The following is a 17,637-nucleotide window of genomic DNA, read 5'->3' on the forward strand; positions in this document are numbered from 1 at the left end:
CCCATAATTCAGGAAGAAGGAAAATAGATTCAGGAGCAACCGGAGAACATGACACCTCAACAATATTAATAATTTAAAGTCGGCCCATAAACTAAAAGCAAAAAAATAAAAAGCAAAAGCGTGAAAAAAGATCCCTATCCCCTCCCCCCACCCTTCGAAAGAAAGCCAAGCGGCAGGCGCATAATCTAACACTAACCTTACCCCCATTTCAAGATGGCAGCTCCATAAAAAGATTAAAAAAAAACTATGTAACACCCAGATTTAAATATAGGGTTGCAAAAAGAAAATATATATCAATCTGAATGAAAAAACTAATATAATAAAACAAACAATCATTAATAAAAAAGTATAAACATTAAAATTTAAAAGTGTAATATACCTTTAAAAAAAAATTCCATATTCAAATACAAGAAAGATGACGTTTCAAAAGCAAAGACTTATGGGAAGAAGAAAAGACATTTTGAAAAAGCCATATTACAAAATATAACTGTAAATTCAGCAATCTATTAAAAAAGTTTAATAAAAAAAAGTTATCAAAATAGGATTAAAAAAAAGATTTAATAGACAGTACAATATATATAAAAAAAGACCAAAAAATTCAAAACATTCGTCCCATTTCTAAGTACAGGCAAACAAATAAATGCTTATAGAAAGCAAAGTCTTATGGGAAGAAGAAATGACATCTTGAAAAAAAAGTAAATCATTATTACAAAATATAAATGTGTATATCCGAAACAGAAAAAAGAATAAAAAAAAGATACTATAAAAATTAAAAGAGCATCTATAGAACAATGATGATAGTAAAAAAAAAAGAACCAGACCCGTAGATCAGGATAAGAAGTTATAACCCAGCTTCATAGGTTAATTAAAATGAGATGGCATCCTCTCTCCGAAAAATCTTCAACATAACACATAGTTCAAGTTGCACTAGAAGATCTATATTCTTCAACAAATTTCTTCGCTTCTTCCGGAGTGTTGAAAAATTGCTGACTGTTGTCGTTCGGCGTAATTCTAAGCTTCGCTGGATACATTAAAGCTTGTTTAAGTCCAATCGAGTGAATCTCTGCCATCACTGGTTTAAAAGCGATTCTCGCTCTCATTACATCGTATGAATAATCTTCAACAATTCGAAATGTGTTGGTGTTGTAAGAAATCATACCTTTTTTACGAGCTAATCGAATTAAAAGCTCTTTCTCCCGAGGATAATGAAGGTGAACAATCACTGCTCGTGGTTTACCAAACATAGCCGAAAATCTCGCAACTCTGTGAGCGCGGTCGATAACAGGTTTAGTTTGCAAACCTTCAACACTGAAAGTTTCCCACAGTAATTTATAGAAAAATTCAGTGAAATCACCGGACTCAACTTTTTCGGGAAACCCGATAATACGCAAATTCTGTCTGCGAGATCGATTTTCGAGATCAGTAATTTTAAACTTATACTGATCCATAGTTTTAGCATTCGACTCTACCTTTTTCTCCAGCGCTTCAATTGTACGTACTTTTTCACAAATTGATTTTTCAAGAGTCGCAATCTTATCTTCATGCCGCTGAATATCTGATGCCTGCGATTGAAGCTTAGTTTCAAGCGATCTATCAGCTTCTTCAAGTTCAGATATTTTCCTGGTAAGCTTATTTTCCAAACTTGTCAGTCTACTTCCCAATTTACCATCTAATCTGCCTTCCAGACCCGCAAGTTTAGCATCCAGTTTAACGTCCAAAAGACTAGAAATTGCGTCGATGGATAAAGGATCCTTAGACGATTTCTTGCTTGTAGCCATTTTAAGTTTGACAAGATTAGATCAAATATTGTTTTAGAAAGAAAAAAAAGTTAATCAAAAGTATCAACCCATATGATTAAATTCGAAAAGATTTGATTAAAGGGTGATTATAGTTGAAAAAATGAAGAGCGCCTAAAAGACAGATGTTTACGTCACCATCTTGAAACTCCACCCCAATACTATATTCTGCCATCATATTTGACCTACCTATCTGGGTTGAACTCCATCTGCCACTTCTCAGCCCAGTTTTGCATCCTATCGATGTCCTGCTGTAACCACAGACTGCCATCTACACTATCCACAACACCCCCCAACCTTTGTGTCATCAGCAAACTTACTAACCCATCCCCCCACTTCATCATCCAGGTCATTTATAAAAATCACGAAGAGTAAGGGTCCCAAAACAGACTGCTGAGACACACCACTAGTAACCGACCTCCATGGAGATTATGAACACTACAACCACTCTTTGCCTTCTGTGGGCAAGCCAGTTCTGGATCCACAAATCAATGTCCTCTTGGATCCCATCCCCCTCCTTATTTCCTAAATAAGCCTTGAATGGGGTACTGTATCAAATGCCTTGCTGCAATCCATAGATACTACATCTATACCTTCATCAATGCGTTTAGTCACATCCTCAAAAGATTCAATCAGGATCGTAAGGCACGACCTGTCTTTGACAAAGCCATGCTGAGTATTCCTAATCATTTTATGCCTTTCTAAATGTTCATAAATCCTGCCTCTCAGGATCTTCTCCATCAATTCGCCAACCACTGAAGTAAGACTCACTGGTGGATACAGCGGTAAGCAAAAATTTGGGCACGCCTAGTCAAAATTTCTGTTACTGTGAATAGCTGAGCGATTAAAAGATGACCTGATTTCCAAAAGGCATAAAGTTAGAGATGACACATTTCTTTAATATTTTAAGCAAGATTAGATTTTTTTATTTCTATCTTTTACAGTTTCAAAATAACAAAAAAGGAAAAAGGCCTGAAGCAAAAATTTGGGCACTCTGCATGATCAGTACTTAGTAACACCCCCTTTGGCAGGATTCACAGCTTGTAAACGTTCTCTTTAGCTCGCTAAGAGTCTTTCAATTCTGTGTTTGGGGGATTTTTGCCCATTCTTCCTTCCTAGTTCTGTGAGATTCTTGGGTCTTCTCGCATGCACTGCTCTTTTGAGGTCTATACACATATTTTCGATGATGCTTAGGTCGAGGGACTGTGAGGGTCATAGCAAAACCTTCAGTTTGCGCCTCTTGAGGTAGTCCATTGTGGATTTTGAGGTGTGTTTAGGATCATTATCCTGTTGTAGAAGCCAGCCTCTTTTCATCTTCAGCTTTTTTTATAAACAGTGTGATGTTTGCTTCCAGAATTTGCTGGTATTTAATTGAATTCATTCTTCCCTCCACCAGTGAAATGTTCCCTTTGCCACCCCCGTGCTTAACAGTTGGAGAGGTGTTCTTTTCATGAAATTCTGCACCCTTTTTTCTGCAAACATACCTTTGCTCATTGTGGCCAAAAAGTTCTGTTTTAACTTCATCAGTCCACAGGACTTGTTTTCAAAATGCATCAGGCTTGTTTAGATAAAAACACAAAATACTGGCAGAACTCAGGAGGCCAGACAGCATTTTGTGTTTTTATTTATGTCCAGCATCTGCAGGTTCACTCGTGTAGGCTTGATTAGATGTTCTTTGCTAACTTCTGACCCTGAATTTTGTGGTGAGGATGCAGGAAATGTTTTCTTCTGATGACTCTTCCATGAAGGTCATATTTATTCAGGTGTCGCTGCACAGTAGAACAGTGCACCCCCACTCCAGAGTCTGCTAAATCTTCCTGAACGTCTTTTGCAGTTAAGCGGGGGTTTTTATCTGCCTTTCTAGCAATCCTACAAGCAGTTCTCTCGGAAAGTTTTCTTGGTCTTCCAGACCTCAACTTGACCTCCACCGTTCCTGTTAACTGCCATTTCTTAATTACATTATGAACTGAGGAAACAACTACTGAAAATGCTTTGCTATCTTATAGCCTTCTCCTGCTTTGTGGGCATCATTTATTTTAATTTTCAGAGTACTAGGCAGCTGCTTAGAGGAGCCCATGGCTGCTGATTGTCAGGACAAGGTTTGAGGAGTCAGGGTATTTATAAAGCCTTGAAATTTGCATCACCTGGCATTTCCTAATGATGACTTTGAACAGGTCATAGCCCTGACAAGCTAATTAAGGTCTGAGACCTTGGTAAAAGTTATCTGAGAGCTCAAGTCTCTTGGGGTGTCCAAACTTTTGCACAGTGCTCCTTTTCTTTTTTCATTCTAAAATTGTACAAAACAAAAATAATATACTAATCTTGCTTAAAATGTTGAATGTTTCATCTTTAACTTTATGACTTTTGGAGATCAGTTCATCTACTCACTTAACTATTCACAGTAACAGAGATTTTGACCGGGGGTGCCCAAACTTTTGCATGCCACTGTAATTTCCTGGGCTAGCTCTACTCCCTTTCTTAAATAAGGGAACAACATCTGCAACCCTCCAATCCTCCGGAACCCCTCCCGTCCTCATTGATGATGCAAAGATCATCTCCAGAGGCTCAGCAATCTCCCACACCTCCCACAGTAGCCTGGAGTACATCTCATCCCATTTTGGTGACTTATCCAACTTGTAGCTTTCCAAAAACTCCAGCACATCATCTTGCTTAATATCTACATGCACAAGCGTTTCAGTCCGCTGCAAGTTATCCCTACAATCGCCAAGATCCTGTTCCGTAGTGAATACTAAAGCAAAGTATTCATTAAGTACTTCTGCTATCTCCTCTGGTTCCATACGTACTTTTCCACTGTCATACTTGATAGGTCCTATTCTCTCACGTCTTAACCTCTTGCTTTTCACATACTTGCAGAATGCCTTTGGGTTTTTCTTAATTCTGGCCACCGTGGCCTTTTCTTGGGCTCTTCTGGTTCTCCTAATTTCAATATTAGCTCCTTCCTGCTCTAATCTTCTAGATCTCTTTCATTACCTAGGTTTTTGAACTTTTCATAAGCTTTTCTTTTCTTCTTCATAAGCTCTTCTCTTTTCTTCTTGACTAGATTTAAAACAGCCTTTCTACACTAGGGTTCCTGTACCCTACCATCCTTTCCCTGTCTCATTGGGACATACCAATGCAGATCTCCATGAACATTTCAGATTCAGTTTATTGTCATCTATAAGCTATAAATACAATGCAGTTAAAAAATGAGACAACGTTCTCCGGAATGATATCACGAAAAAGCACAAAACAGACCGCACAAGAAAAAACACACAATGTTTGGTAATCCCCAATCCAGAGTCCGGAGAGGCTGCTGCATATATCATGCTACCATCTTAGCATGTTCCCCAGAAAGGAACTACAAACCCATCAGACAAACCTAAAGCTACAAGACATACACAAAACCATATTGTTACATATAGTTATAGGTAACATATAGTTTCAACAGTGCAGATAATACTAGAATTGATAAAAGACTAACTGACAAAGATCACATAGTTATAACACATAGTTTCAACAGTGTAAAGCAATACCATAATCTGATAAAGAGCATATTTCTTCCATATGTTTCCCTGAGAACATCTGTTTCCGATTTATGCTTCCAAGTTCCTGCCTGATAGCCTCATATTTCCCCTTACTCCTATTTCCTATTCCTATTGTCTGTTTCTATCCCTCTCCAATACTATGGAGATAGGAGATAGAATTGTGATCACGGTCTCCAGAATACTCTCCCACTGAGAGACCTGACACCTGACCAGGTTAATTTCTCAATACCAGATCAAGATACAATATACAAAATACAAGATAAGCCATGGTCCTGAAAAACGTTGTCTCATTTTTACTATGCACTGTACCAGCAGTTATGGTCGAAATGACAATAAAAGTTGACTTGACGACTTGAAGTTCAACCTCTCCTCTTTTAGGCTTATCGACATATTGTGTCAAAAAACCTTCCTGAACACATCTATCAAACTCCATCCCATCTAAACCCCTCGCTCCAGAGAGATACCAATCGATATTTGGGGAATTAAAATCTGCCACAACAACAACCCTGTTATTATTACACCTTTCCAGAATCGGTCTCTTTTTTTCTGCTCCTCAATGTCCCTGTTTCTATTGGGTGGTCTATAAAAAATACCCAGTCGGGTTATTGATTCCTTCCTGTTACTAACTTCCACCCACAGAGACTCCATATACAAACCCTCCATGACGTCCACCCTTTCTCCAGCTGTGACACTATCTCTGATCAACAGTGTCCCCCCCCACCTCTTTTGCCTCCCTCCCTGCCCCTTCTGAAACATCTTCCTGCCCCTGAGTCATCCAAGTTTCTGTAATGGCCACACTCCCAAGAACTGATCCACACTCTAAACTCATCCTCTTTGTTCATAATACTCCTTGCATTAAAATAGACACATCTCAAACCATCGGTCTGAGCTCATCCCTTCTCTATCGCCTGCCTATCCTCCCTCTCGCACTGTCTCCAAGCTTTCTCTATGTGTAACGCAACCTCCCTTTCCTCTGTCACTTCAGTTCGGTTCCCAACCCACAGCAATTCTAGTTTGAACTCTCCCCAATAGCCTTTGCAAACTTCTCCGTCAGGATATTGGTCCTCTGGGGATTCAAGTGCAACCCATCCTTTTAGTACAGGTCACACCTGCCCCAAAAGAGTTCCCAATGATCTAGAAATCTGAATCCCTGCCCCCGCTCCAATCCCTCAGCCACGCATTTATCCTCCACCTCAGTGTATTCCTATGCTCACTGTCATGCAGCACAGGCAGTAATCTTGAGATTACTACCATTGTATTGGCTGTTTTCCTAATGCAGCACGAAGTGTAGACAAAGTCAGTGGAGGACAAGCTGGTTTTCATGATACACTGGGCTGTGGCCACAATGAGAGGCATTGTTTGTGAGAAGGTAGCTTTAAAGTTAAATCCTGTTTTGTACAAAGGAGGAGCTTGTTGACTGATAATTTGCCCTTTGATGAATAAAGGAAGTCTTTAAATAAATATTTCAAAATTTGGAATAAATCTGTATTCCATTGAGAAAGATGATTCTCCTCCTCAGAGGAGGAATGTATTCAACTAAAATACTTAATGTACTGTACTTACAGAGGTAATTCTGATGATTAGGAGAATCAACATCAATTCCATAAAGGATCATGAACATGAGATCTGCAGATGCTGGAAATCTAGAGCAACATCATACAAAATGCTGGTGGAACTCAGCTGGTCAGACAGCATCTTTGGAAACAAATAAACAGTCGATGTTTCGGGCCAATAGCCTTCTTCAGGACTGAGAAGGACGGGGGAAAACACCAGAATTAAAAGATGGGACAGGTGGAAGGAAGCTAACTGAAAGATGATAGGTAAAGCCAGGTAGGTTCGAGAGGTCAAGGGCTGGAGAAGAAGGACTCTGATAGGAGAGGACAGTGGAGCATAGGAGAAAGGAAAGTGGGGGGATCCTAGGGAAGGAGATATCAGTTGAGTAAAGGTAAAAGGCCAGAGTGAGGAATAGAAAAAGAGGGCATGGGAAGGAGAAATCAATATTCATATCATCAGGTTGGAAGCTACCCAGACAGAATATAAGGTGTTGTTTTTCCACCCTGAGGGTGGCCTCATCTTGGCAGAAGATGGACCGACATGTCAGAATGGGAATGGAAATTTAAATTAAAATGTTTGGGCACTGTGAATTTACACTTGTTGCCCCCAATTTATGATGGGTCCCACTGATGTAGAGATGGCTGCAGCGGGAGCACTGGCCACAATCGATGACCCCAGTAGACTTGCAGGTGAAGTGTTACCTCACAGGGAAGGATTGTTTGGAGCCCTGAATGGTGGTGTATAGGCATGTGTAGCCCTTGGGCCACATGCAGGGATATCACCTTCCAGCTAGACTCCTTCCCATCCCATCACCTTTTTATTCTGGCATTTTCCCCTTTCCTTCCCAGTCCTGAAGTAGGGTTTTGGCCTGAAACGTTGATTGTTTATTTCTCTCCATAGATGCTGCCTGAACTCCTGAGTTCCTCCAGAATTTTGTGTTGTTCTGGATTTCCAGCATCTGCAGAATCTCTTGTGTTAATCAATTTCCATAGATGCTGCCTGACCTACTGAATTGCTCCAGGATTTTGTGTGTTGTATAAGTATCAAGAAAAGGGGATGATGCGGATTATGAAAGTATTCTACCTACAATTACAAAGCCATCAGCGACTGTATTTCATCAGAGGTTTGAGGAGACTTGGTTATGTCACCGAAGACTCTCACAAATTTTCTACAGATGTACCATGGAGAGCATTCTAATTGTTTGCTTCGCTGTCTGGTTTGAAGGGGCAACCACACATGATCAGAAAACACTGCAGAAAGTTGTAAACTCAATCAGCTCCATCATTGGCACTAACCTCACCACCATCAAAGACATATTCAAAAGGTGATGCCCCAAAAATGCGGCATCCATCATTGAGGACCCACATCTCCCAGGAAATACCTTCTTTTAATTTTTCCATCAAGGAGAAGGTACAGGAGCCTGTAGGCACACATTTAACATTTTTGAAACCTCTTCTTCCTGTCCATCATCATATTTCTGAATAGACAATAAACCCATGCGCACAACCTCATTATTTTTCTTTCTCTTTTTGCACTACTTATTTCAATTGCTTGTTATAATTTATAGTTTTTAAAATAATGTTTTGCAATGTACTGCTGCAGCAAAACAACAAATTTCATGATATATGCCATGATGTTAAAGCTGATTCTAATTCTAAATTCACAAGCTGTGTTAAAGAAAATTGCACTAACTGCAATACATATTTCTAAAGAGAGGGGGCAGCAAAGGTTAATGATTGCACTGAGTCAATGAGAGTCAGGTTTATTATTGTTACCTATGTGTATGATGCTAAATTCAGTATTTTACATAGAAGCTTAGAAAACCTACAGCACAATACAGGCCCTTTGGCCCACAATGCTGTGCCAAACATGTATTTAAGAAATTACCTACGGTTACCCATAGCTCTCTACCCTTCTGTGTCATTAGTACAGTGCAAAGACATAAAATTACTATGAGTTACAAAATAAGTAGTGCAGAAAGACTGAGTCTACAACCATTTTCTACTTAAAGCAATCCTGTGCATTGGCCTCTCCATACCAGTCGGTGATGCAACCAGTTAGAATGCTCTTCGTGGTACATTCTCAGAAATTTGCGAGAGTCTGGTGACATGGTAAATTTCCCCGAGCTCCTTATGAAGTTAAGCCACAGGTGGTGTGGCAGGGGAATTGACTGTCCTTGTTCAGCAGTCACTTGCTTACTTCCCAGGATGTAAGTCACCCACGCCTGTATTCTCTTGGCATTTAGAAGAATGAGGAAGAGTGTATCTAATCTGGCCAGAGGATGTTAACTTGAGCTGCAAGTGCAAGAACAAGGGGTCACATTCTCAGGCTGAGACTGAGATGGGAAATCTGCTCACTCAGAATATGGTGAACATGTGGGAATGTGGGGGAGGTGCTGAGCAAATGCTGGAATGTGGGTGGTGGGTCATTGCTGAGGGAGAGGTTGATGGTGAGTGGGTGGTGTTGAGTATGTGCTGCATTGAGGGAAAGCCAGTGGTTAGGAGTCTTATTCTACAGAAGGACCTGCAGCTTCGGGAGGTCAGTACTGAGTGCATGATGATGTGTGTGACTGCTGGTGCTGGCACACTCAACGATTCAGAAACAGCTTCTTCCCCTCTGCCATCTGATTTCTGAATGGATATTGAACCACTGAACGCTACCTCACTACTTTTTTTCTTTCTATTTTTGCACTACTTATTTCATAAGAACATAGTAAACCTACAGTACGATAAAGGCCCTTCGGCCCACAAAGTTGTGCCGAACATGTTCCTACCTTAGAAATTACTAGGCTTTCCTCTAGTCCTCTATTTTACTAAGCTCCATGTACCTATCTAAAAGCCTCTTAAAAGACCCTATCGTATCGGCCTCCACCACCGTTGCCGGCAGCCCATTCCACGCACTTGCCACTCTCCGAGTAAAAAAACTTACCCCTGACATCTCCTCTGTACCTGCTTGCCAGTACCTTAATCCTGGGTCCTCTTGTGACAGCCATTTCAGCCCTGGGAAAAAGCCTCTGACTATCCACACAATCAATGCCTCTCATCATCTTGTACACCTCTATCAGGTCACCTCTCATCCTCCTTTGCTCCAAGGAGAAAAGGCCGAGTTCACTCAACCTATCCTCATAAGGCATGCTCCCCAATCCAGGCAACATCCTTTTAAATCTCATCTCCAACCTCTCTGTGGCTTCCACATCCTTCCTGGAGTGAGGCGACCAGAACTGAGCACAGTACTCCAAGTGGGGTCTGACCAGGGTTCTATATAGCTACAATATTACCTCTTGGCTCCTAAATTCAATTCCACGATTAATGAAGGCCAATATAGCATACACCTTCTTAACCATAGAGACAATCTGTGCAGCTGCTTTGCATGTCCTATGGACTTGGACCCCAAGATCACTCTGATCCTCCACACTGCCACAAGTCTTACCATTAAAACGATACTCTGCCGTCATATTTGACCTACAAAAATGAACCACTTGAACCACTCCACACTTACCCTACTGAAATGGAACACTTCACACTTATGTTATTTCATGTAACTATTTTATATGAATATAGTGATTCACATTTTTGTCTATTATTATGTATTGCAGTGTACTGCTGCCATAAACCTAACAAATTACACGACATAGGACAGTGATATTAAACCTGATTCTGATTTGTTGGACTGCCAACATTGTTCGATGCTGATCTATCTGACCTGACCAGCAGAGCCAGGTCAGGGCTGTGCCATCACGAGTGGTGTAGGCACAACTCTGTGAGAGTCCTGCACTCCCAGTGACACAGTACCAAGGACACCCCGAGGCTGTTCTCCAAAACTAGTCCTCTCACATCTATTTTTAGACTGTTATACCACTATTTAAATATAATTTATCCTTTATAAATGTCATTGAAAATCAAAACATGACTGCAGGAGCTGGAAGCCTGAAATAGAATGTGTTCTCCACCCTCAGCAGGTTGTGGAAGGCTAATGTCTCAGGTTGAAAGTTCCTCTCTTTGTAGGTACAGCTTATCCTGCTGAATATATCCTGCAATTATTTCACTTTTCCAGTATTTGCTGATTTCGGAGATTCTCTCAAATCTTGGCCAATTATTGCTCCCTCACTGAAATAAAGCAGAGCTTGTTCTGTAAATTGGGTGAATATTCCCACATGTACTGAGGTACAGAGCAGAACTTCGCTTTAGAGTCATAGGGTCAAGAACAGAATGAGAACAGTCTCTTTGGTCCATCTAGTCTGTGCAGAGCAATTTAAACTGCCTCATCTCATCAACCTGCTCCCATACCATAGCTCTTCATACCTCTGCCATCCATGCACCTTCCCAAACTTGCATTCACCATTTGCATTGGCAGCTCATCCCACACTCAAGAGTGAAGACATTAGCCTGTGAGTGAAGAAGTTCCCCTTCATGTTCCCCTTTAATGTGAGCATTCATTTCAAGAGGCCTAGAATACAAGAGCAAGAATGAGATGCTGAAGCTTTATAAGGCACTGTGATGTCTCGCCTTGAGTATTGTGTACAGTTTTGAGTAGCTCATCTAAGAAGAGGTGCGCTGGCATTGGAGAGAGAAGGTTCACAGGAATGATTCCGGGAATGAAAGGGTTATCATATGAGGAACTTTTGATAGCTCTGCATCAGTACTTGCTGGAATTCAGAACGATGAGGGTAGATCTCATTGATACCTTTCGAATGTTGAAAGGCCTGTACAGATTAGATGTGGAAAGGATGTTTCCCATGGTGGGAGGGTCTAATACAAGAGAGCACTGCCTCAGGATGGAGAGTCATCCATTTAAAACAGAAATGGAAAGAAATTTCTTTAGCAGGAGGGTGGTGAATTTGTTGAATTTGTAACTGCAGGCAGCAGAGCAGACCAGGTCATTGAGTGCATTTAAGGCAAAGCTTGATAGGTTCTTGATTGGACACAGCATCAAAGGTTAAGGGGAGAAGGCCAGAGAGTGAGGCTCAGGGAAGGAAAAAGAAATCAGCCATGATTGAATGGGCAGAGCAGACTCAATGGACCAAATAACCATATAACCATATAACAATCACAGCATGGAAACAGGCCATCTTGGCCCTCCTAGTCCGTGCCGAACCCTTAATCTCACCTAGTCCCACCTACCCGCACTCAGCCCATAACCCTCCACTCCTTTCCTGTCCATATACCTATCCAATTTTACCTTAAATGACACAACTGAACTGGCCTCTACTACTTCTACAGGAAGCTCATTCCACACAGCTATCACTCTTTGAGTAAAGAAATACCCCCTCGTGTTTCCCTTAAACTTCTGCCCCCTAACTCTCAAATCATGTCCTCTAGTTTGAATCTCCCCTACTCTCAATGGAAACAGCCTGTTCACGTCAACTCTATCTATCCCTCTCAAAATTTTAAATACCTCGATCAAATCCCCCCTCAACCTTCTACGCTCCAATGAATAGAGACCTAAATGGCCTAATTCTGCTCCTATTTCATATGGTAAACATTTCACCTTTCACCCTTAACCCATGACCTCTCGTTGGAGTTCCACACAACCTCAAAAAAAACCTGCTTGCATTTATCCTATCTCAACTCCTCATAATTTTGTTTACCTCTATCATATCTCCCCTCAACCTTCTGTGTTCTAGGGAATAAAGTCCTAACCTAGTCAATCATTCCTTATAAGTCAGGTCCTCCAGTCCCGGCATCATTCTTGTAAATTTTCTTTTCTTTCAATCTTATTTACATCATTTCTGTAGGTATGTGACCAAGACTACACATAATACCCCAAATTAGGCTTCACCAATGTCTTCTGCAACTTCAACGTACCATCCCCATCTCCTGTACTCAATACTTAGATTTGTGAAGGCCAGTGTGCTAAAAGTGCAGTCTATATGGATCATTTGTTACATCAGAGCCCTAAAGTGTACATGGGAAAACAATAACAGAATGCAGAATGAAAGGGTGACAGCTGCAGAGAAAGTGCGGCAAGGGCCATGGTGGTGTGGATTGTGAGTTCATTCAGCTATAAATCGAGTGGACAGCCAGAAGAAATTTTTCCCAGGGCAGAAATGGCTAATACCAGGAGTTATAATTTTGAAGTGCTTGGAGGAATGTACAGCCGGTGGATGTCAGAGGTAAGTGTTTTTTTTTACAGAGAACGTACACAGTGTGCGTGGAATGCACTACCAGAGGTAGTGGTAGAGGCAGGTACATTAGGGACATTGAAGAGACTCTTGGGTAGGCAGATGGATGATACAAAAAATGGAGGGCTATGTAGGAGGGAAGGGTTAGGTGGATCTTTGAGTAGGTTAAAAGGTCAGCACAGCATTGTGCGCCAAATGGCCTGTACTGTGTTGTGATGTTCTATGTCAAGAATCTATCTTTCCTGTACAAGAGGTTCTCAAGATCACAAGACAAAGGAGCAGAAGTAGGCCATTTGGCCCATTGAGTCTGCTCTGCCACTCCACAATGAGCTAAAATATTCTCCCATCTAGTTCCAATTTCCAGCTTTTTCCCCATATCCCTTGATACCCCGACTAATTAGATACCTATCAATCTCCTCCTTAAACACCCTCAATGATTGGGCCTCCACAGCTGTATATGGCAATGAATTCTATAAGTCCACAACCCACTGGCTAAAAAAATTTCTCCTCATCTCTGTTTTAAATGGGCACCATCTAATACTAAGACCATGACCTCTTGTCCTGGACTCACCCACCAAGGGAAACGGCCTTTCCACATCTAATCTGTCCAACCCTTTCAACATTTGAAATGTTTCTATGAGATCCCCTTTCATTCCTCTATACTCTAATGAATACAATCCAAGAGCTGACAAACGCTCCTCATATGTTAGTCCCTGCATTCCAGGAATCTTCCTAGTGAATCTTCTCTGAACTCTCTCCAACATCAGCACATCCTTTACAAGATAGGGGACCCAAAACTGCACACAGTATTCCAAATGGGATCTCACCAGTGCCCCATAGAGCCTCATCAACACCTCCTTACTCTTATACACTTTTCCTCTTGAAATGAATGCCAACGTAGCATTTGCTTTCCTTACTGCCAATCCAACCTGGTGGTTAACCTTTAGGATATCCTGCACTAGGACCCCCAAGTCCCTTTGCACTTCCGATTTTTGAATTTTCTCCCCATCTAAATAATAATCTGCCCAATTGTTTCTTCCTCCAAAATGTACAACCGTGCATTTCTCAACGTTGTATCTCATCTGCCATTTCTTTGCCCACTCTCCTAAACTGACCAAGTCTCTCTACAACCTTTCTGTTTCCTCCACACTTCCTGCTTCTCTACCTATCTTGGTGTCATCCACAAACTTAGCCACAAAACCATTTAATCCATAATCTAAATCGTCGATATACAGTGTAAAATGAAGAGGTCCCAACACCGGTTGGTTCAGGAATTTTATAGCAGCTGGTTTGCACTGCCTAGCTGTTGTTCTTAACAACAGCACAAATTCCTGCAAGTTGCAAGATGAATGACTTGGTTGTCAGATACCGCCAGATGACAGTGAGACGGTACCAAGGACATCCTCTCGTGAAGGTGCTGTCTTTGAGTAAATGTTGTTCTGCTAAACTTGCAGTTCATTAGCCAAGGCATTGGGTGTATTTAAAGTGGATGTGGATAGGTTCTTGTTTAGTCAGGTTGTCAAAGGTTACGGGGAGAAGCAGGAGAATGGGCTTGAGAGGGATAATAAATCAGCTGTAGTGGAATGGCGAAGCGGATGCGGTTGGCCGAGTGGCCTAATTCTGTTCTTATTTCTTATGATCTTACTTGGACTTGGTCCCTGATCACTGATGTAAAAATGTTTTTATGGTTTGTTGTTTTCAGACAGATTCTTCTATCAGCGAGTGGTGGAATTCATGGCCAGGTGGGTTTATTTTTATTCCAGGTGAGACACCCCTCCTTTCTCTAGGCATGGACAGAAGTTGCCATTAACCCCGCTCTCTCACCTCTGTTCTGCTTGGCAGTGGACCCATGCGAGCGTACATCCTGGCCCAGCATGACGCAGTGACCCGCTGGCGGCAGCTGATGGGGCCCACCCGGGTATTCCGAGCCCGCTTCTCTGCACCATACTCCATCCGTGGCCACTTGGGGCTGACAGACACCAGAAACACCACACACGGCTCAGGTGAGGTACCCCGTCGTGGGATTCCTTTGAACACAGCCTCGCCGGGTATAACAGACAACCATTGACAGGACTGAGCCACTCTCAAATTCATTCAAATTTAAATTCATTGACAAACCAGGTAGTACTTGCACGGTGAGCGGTAGCGTACTGACAAGTGTGGTAGAACAGGGTGATCTGGGAATGCAGATACATCTTTAATTCCTTGGAAGTGGTATTATAGGTTGGTAGGATAGTAAAGAAACCTTTAGGTACCGTACAATGGCCTTCATTAATCAATGTATTGAGTATAGGAGTTGCGATATCACATTGACATTGTCTGAGACATTAGTGAGCCCGAAATTATAGTATTGTGTGCAGTTCTGGTCATTTACCTACAGAAAAGATGTCAATAAGATTGAAAAAGTGCAGAGAAAATCTTCAAAGATGTTGTCAGGTCTTGACCTGAGTTACAGGAAAGGTTCAGTATGTTTGGACTTTATTCCTGGAGTGTAGGAGAATGAGAGGAGCTTTAATTGAGGTTTACAAAATTATAAGGGGTGTAGTTACAAAAAAATACAAGCAGGCTTCTACCCCTTGACTTAGCTGAAACTAGAATTTGAGTGTGACTGGTGAAATTTTCAAGGGGGACATGAGGGGGATCTTCTTCACTCAGGGTTGTGAGAGTGCGGAACAAGTTGCCAGTGAAGTGATGGGTGCAGGTTTGATTGCAGTGTTTAAGGGAAGTTTGGATGAGTGCATGGATGGGAGGGGATAAAGAAAGTCATGGTTGAGGTGCCGGTCAATTGGTCTGGGCAGAATAATGGTTCAACACAATAGATGGGCTGAAAGGCCTGTTTCTGTGTTGTAGTGCTCTGTCATTCTAAGGGAAGACAACTTCTCTTGTTTATTTCAGGCCGCAGATGACCGAGGTCACGTGGCTTTGGCATGTTCTATGCGGCACTCTTCTTGGAGCAGGGAGCCCCATGTGCCCACCTCACCCGGGCAGTTCACTGACATTGAGATTCTCATCTCTTTGCTCCAGACTCTCCTGAATCGGCTGCGAGAGAGATCACCTTCTTCTTTCCAGAGTTCGATCAGCGGCGTTGGTGGAGCACCGAGGAGCAGCTCTATCGGCAAGGACACTACTACTACCACCCACTGCAACAGCAGCACCTCCTCCAGAACCCCCAGACTCCGCTGGCCGAGGGGCAGATGCACTGACAAGAGGGGAGTGCAGGAGGGTCAGGGGGACTGATGTGGGTGGGGTCAAGGGGGGTGGGAGCAGTCACCCAAGGCTAGGGTCAGAGTTGAGTGGCCGTGACCCCGGCTGAAGTCAAAAGTGAGAGTCACTGACCTTGACTGGATCAGAGTACGGAGTCTGCGTACTGCCTGCTGTGTTTGTCTCTGGTCTGCGTACAATACTGTGTCCAGCCCCTAATGCCAGCACCTTGACCTGTGCAGTGCAGGGTCAGCAGAAATGTTTTTTTCAAGATACAGTGCACAATAGGCCTCTGTGGCCCTTTGACAGGTGACTCCCAGCAACCCCGATTTAACTTGAACCTACGAACAGTACATCATTGGACTGTGGGAAGCCCGGAGGAAACACGTGCTCATGAGAAGAACGTACAAACTTGCTAGCAGAGGACACAGTGATTGAACTCTGAGTCTCGATACCCCAAACTGTAATAGCATTGTGCAAACCGGTACACTACCGTGGTGCCCAGATACCTGCCATGTGAACACCCTTAGGTCAGTTAATCCCCCACCCCAATGTGAACACCCATTGGTGCAGCCAGAAGCCCCTGAGTATCCCTGCTCCCTCCTGAGGACTGGACACTCTGCGAGACCGACCTACTCACTGTGATTTTTTTCATAATGACTTCTGATGTCAAATAAATTTTTGTCTTTTTTCACTAAATCTGATTTCTCATCTCCATGTTAATCCACACACTTGCCCCATGGTTAAGTTACCAGTTTGAAAGACCAGTTTTGCTTTGTGGGAGGCTGAAGACACTTTACCCAGTCTAGCTGTGTCGCTCTGTCTCCCTGTCTGAGACAGTATTCCATAATCCATCCCATTCCCATTCCATCCTTCTCAACCCTCAGAACTGTGTTCCTCCCACAAACAAGAAAATCTGCAGATGCTGGAAATCCAAGCAACACCCACAAAATGCTGGAGGAACTCAGCACAGCAGACAGCATCGATGGAAAGAAGTACAGTTGATGTTTCGGGATGAGACTCTTCAGCTGCTCTTCCATTGTTTCTGCAGGGATCAGCTGAAGTTTGTACCAACTAAAGGAGGCTATTCAGCCCATTGTGCTATTCTAGCTCCATTCTGCAATAATCCAAAATTAATCCCACTGCTGCTATTTGGTATTGCTGGTTGTTGTGGGTCCCCAAACTAATGCTGAGACTAGCGAAAGTGGGGTGCTCAGTTTTAACACCTCTTTCACTTTCAAATAAACCGGAAATAGACCTATGAAAGTTTGGTCAAGAGGACAAACAGGATGGAAATGTGGAAAGGATCAGTAGCAACACATCAATTGCACTTTGTGTGACCACCTGTCCTACAGAACAGTACAGGCCTTTTGGCCCAAACTGTTGTGCTGACCTTTTCACCTACTCTAGCATCAATCTA

The 17,637-nt window shown here is 42.3% G+C and overlaps 1 protein-coding gene across 3 annotated transcripts in view; it reads left to right on the forward strand.

The window, feature by feature from the left end:
* The window catches only part of nme6 (NME/NM23 nucleoside diphosphate kinase 6), a 28,728-nt gene extending 11,812 nt beyond the window's left edge, over nt 1-16,916 (forward strand). For all 3 annotated transcript variants that reach the window (XM_059985460.1, XM_059985461.1, XM_059985462.1), the window contains 3 exons: nt 14,719-14,758; nt 14,859-15,019; nt 16,041-16,916. In XM_059985460.1, the coding sequence (XP_059841443.1) occupies nt 14,719-14,758; nt 14,859-15,019; nt 16,041-16,219 (380 nt within the window). In that variant the 3' untranslated portion in view covers nt 16,220-16,916. The remainder of the gene's footprint in view (nt 1-14,718; nt 14,759-14,858; nt 15,020-16,040) is intronic.
* The last annotated feature ends 721 nt before the right edge of the window (nt 16,917-17,637 follow it).

This window comes from Hypanus sabinus, chromosome 12, assembly GCF_030144855.1.
Source record: "Hypanus sabinus isolate sHypSab1 chromosome 12, sHypSab1.hap1, whole genome shotgun sequence".
Taxonomy (NCBI): Eukaryota; Metazoa; Chordata; class Chondrichthyes; order Myliobatiformes; family Dasyatidae; genus Hypanus; species Hypanus sabinus.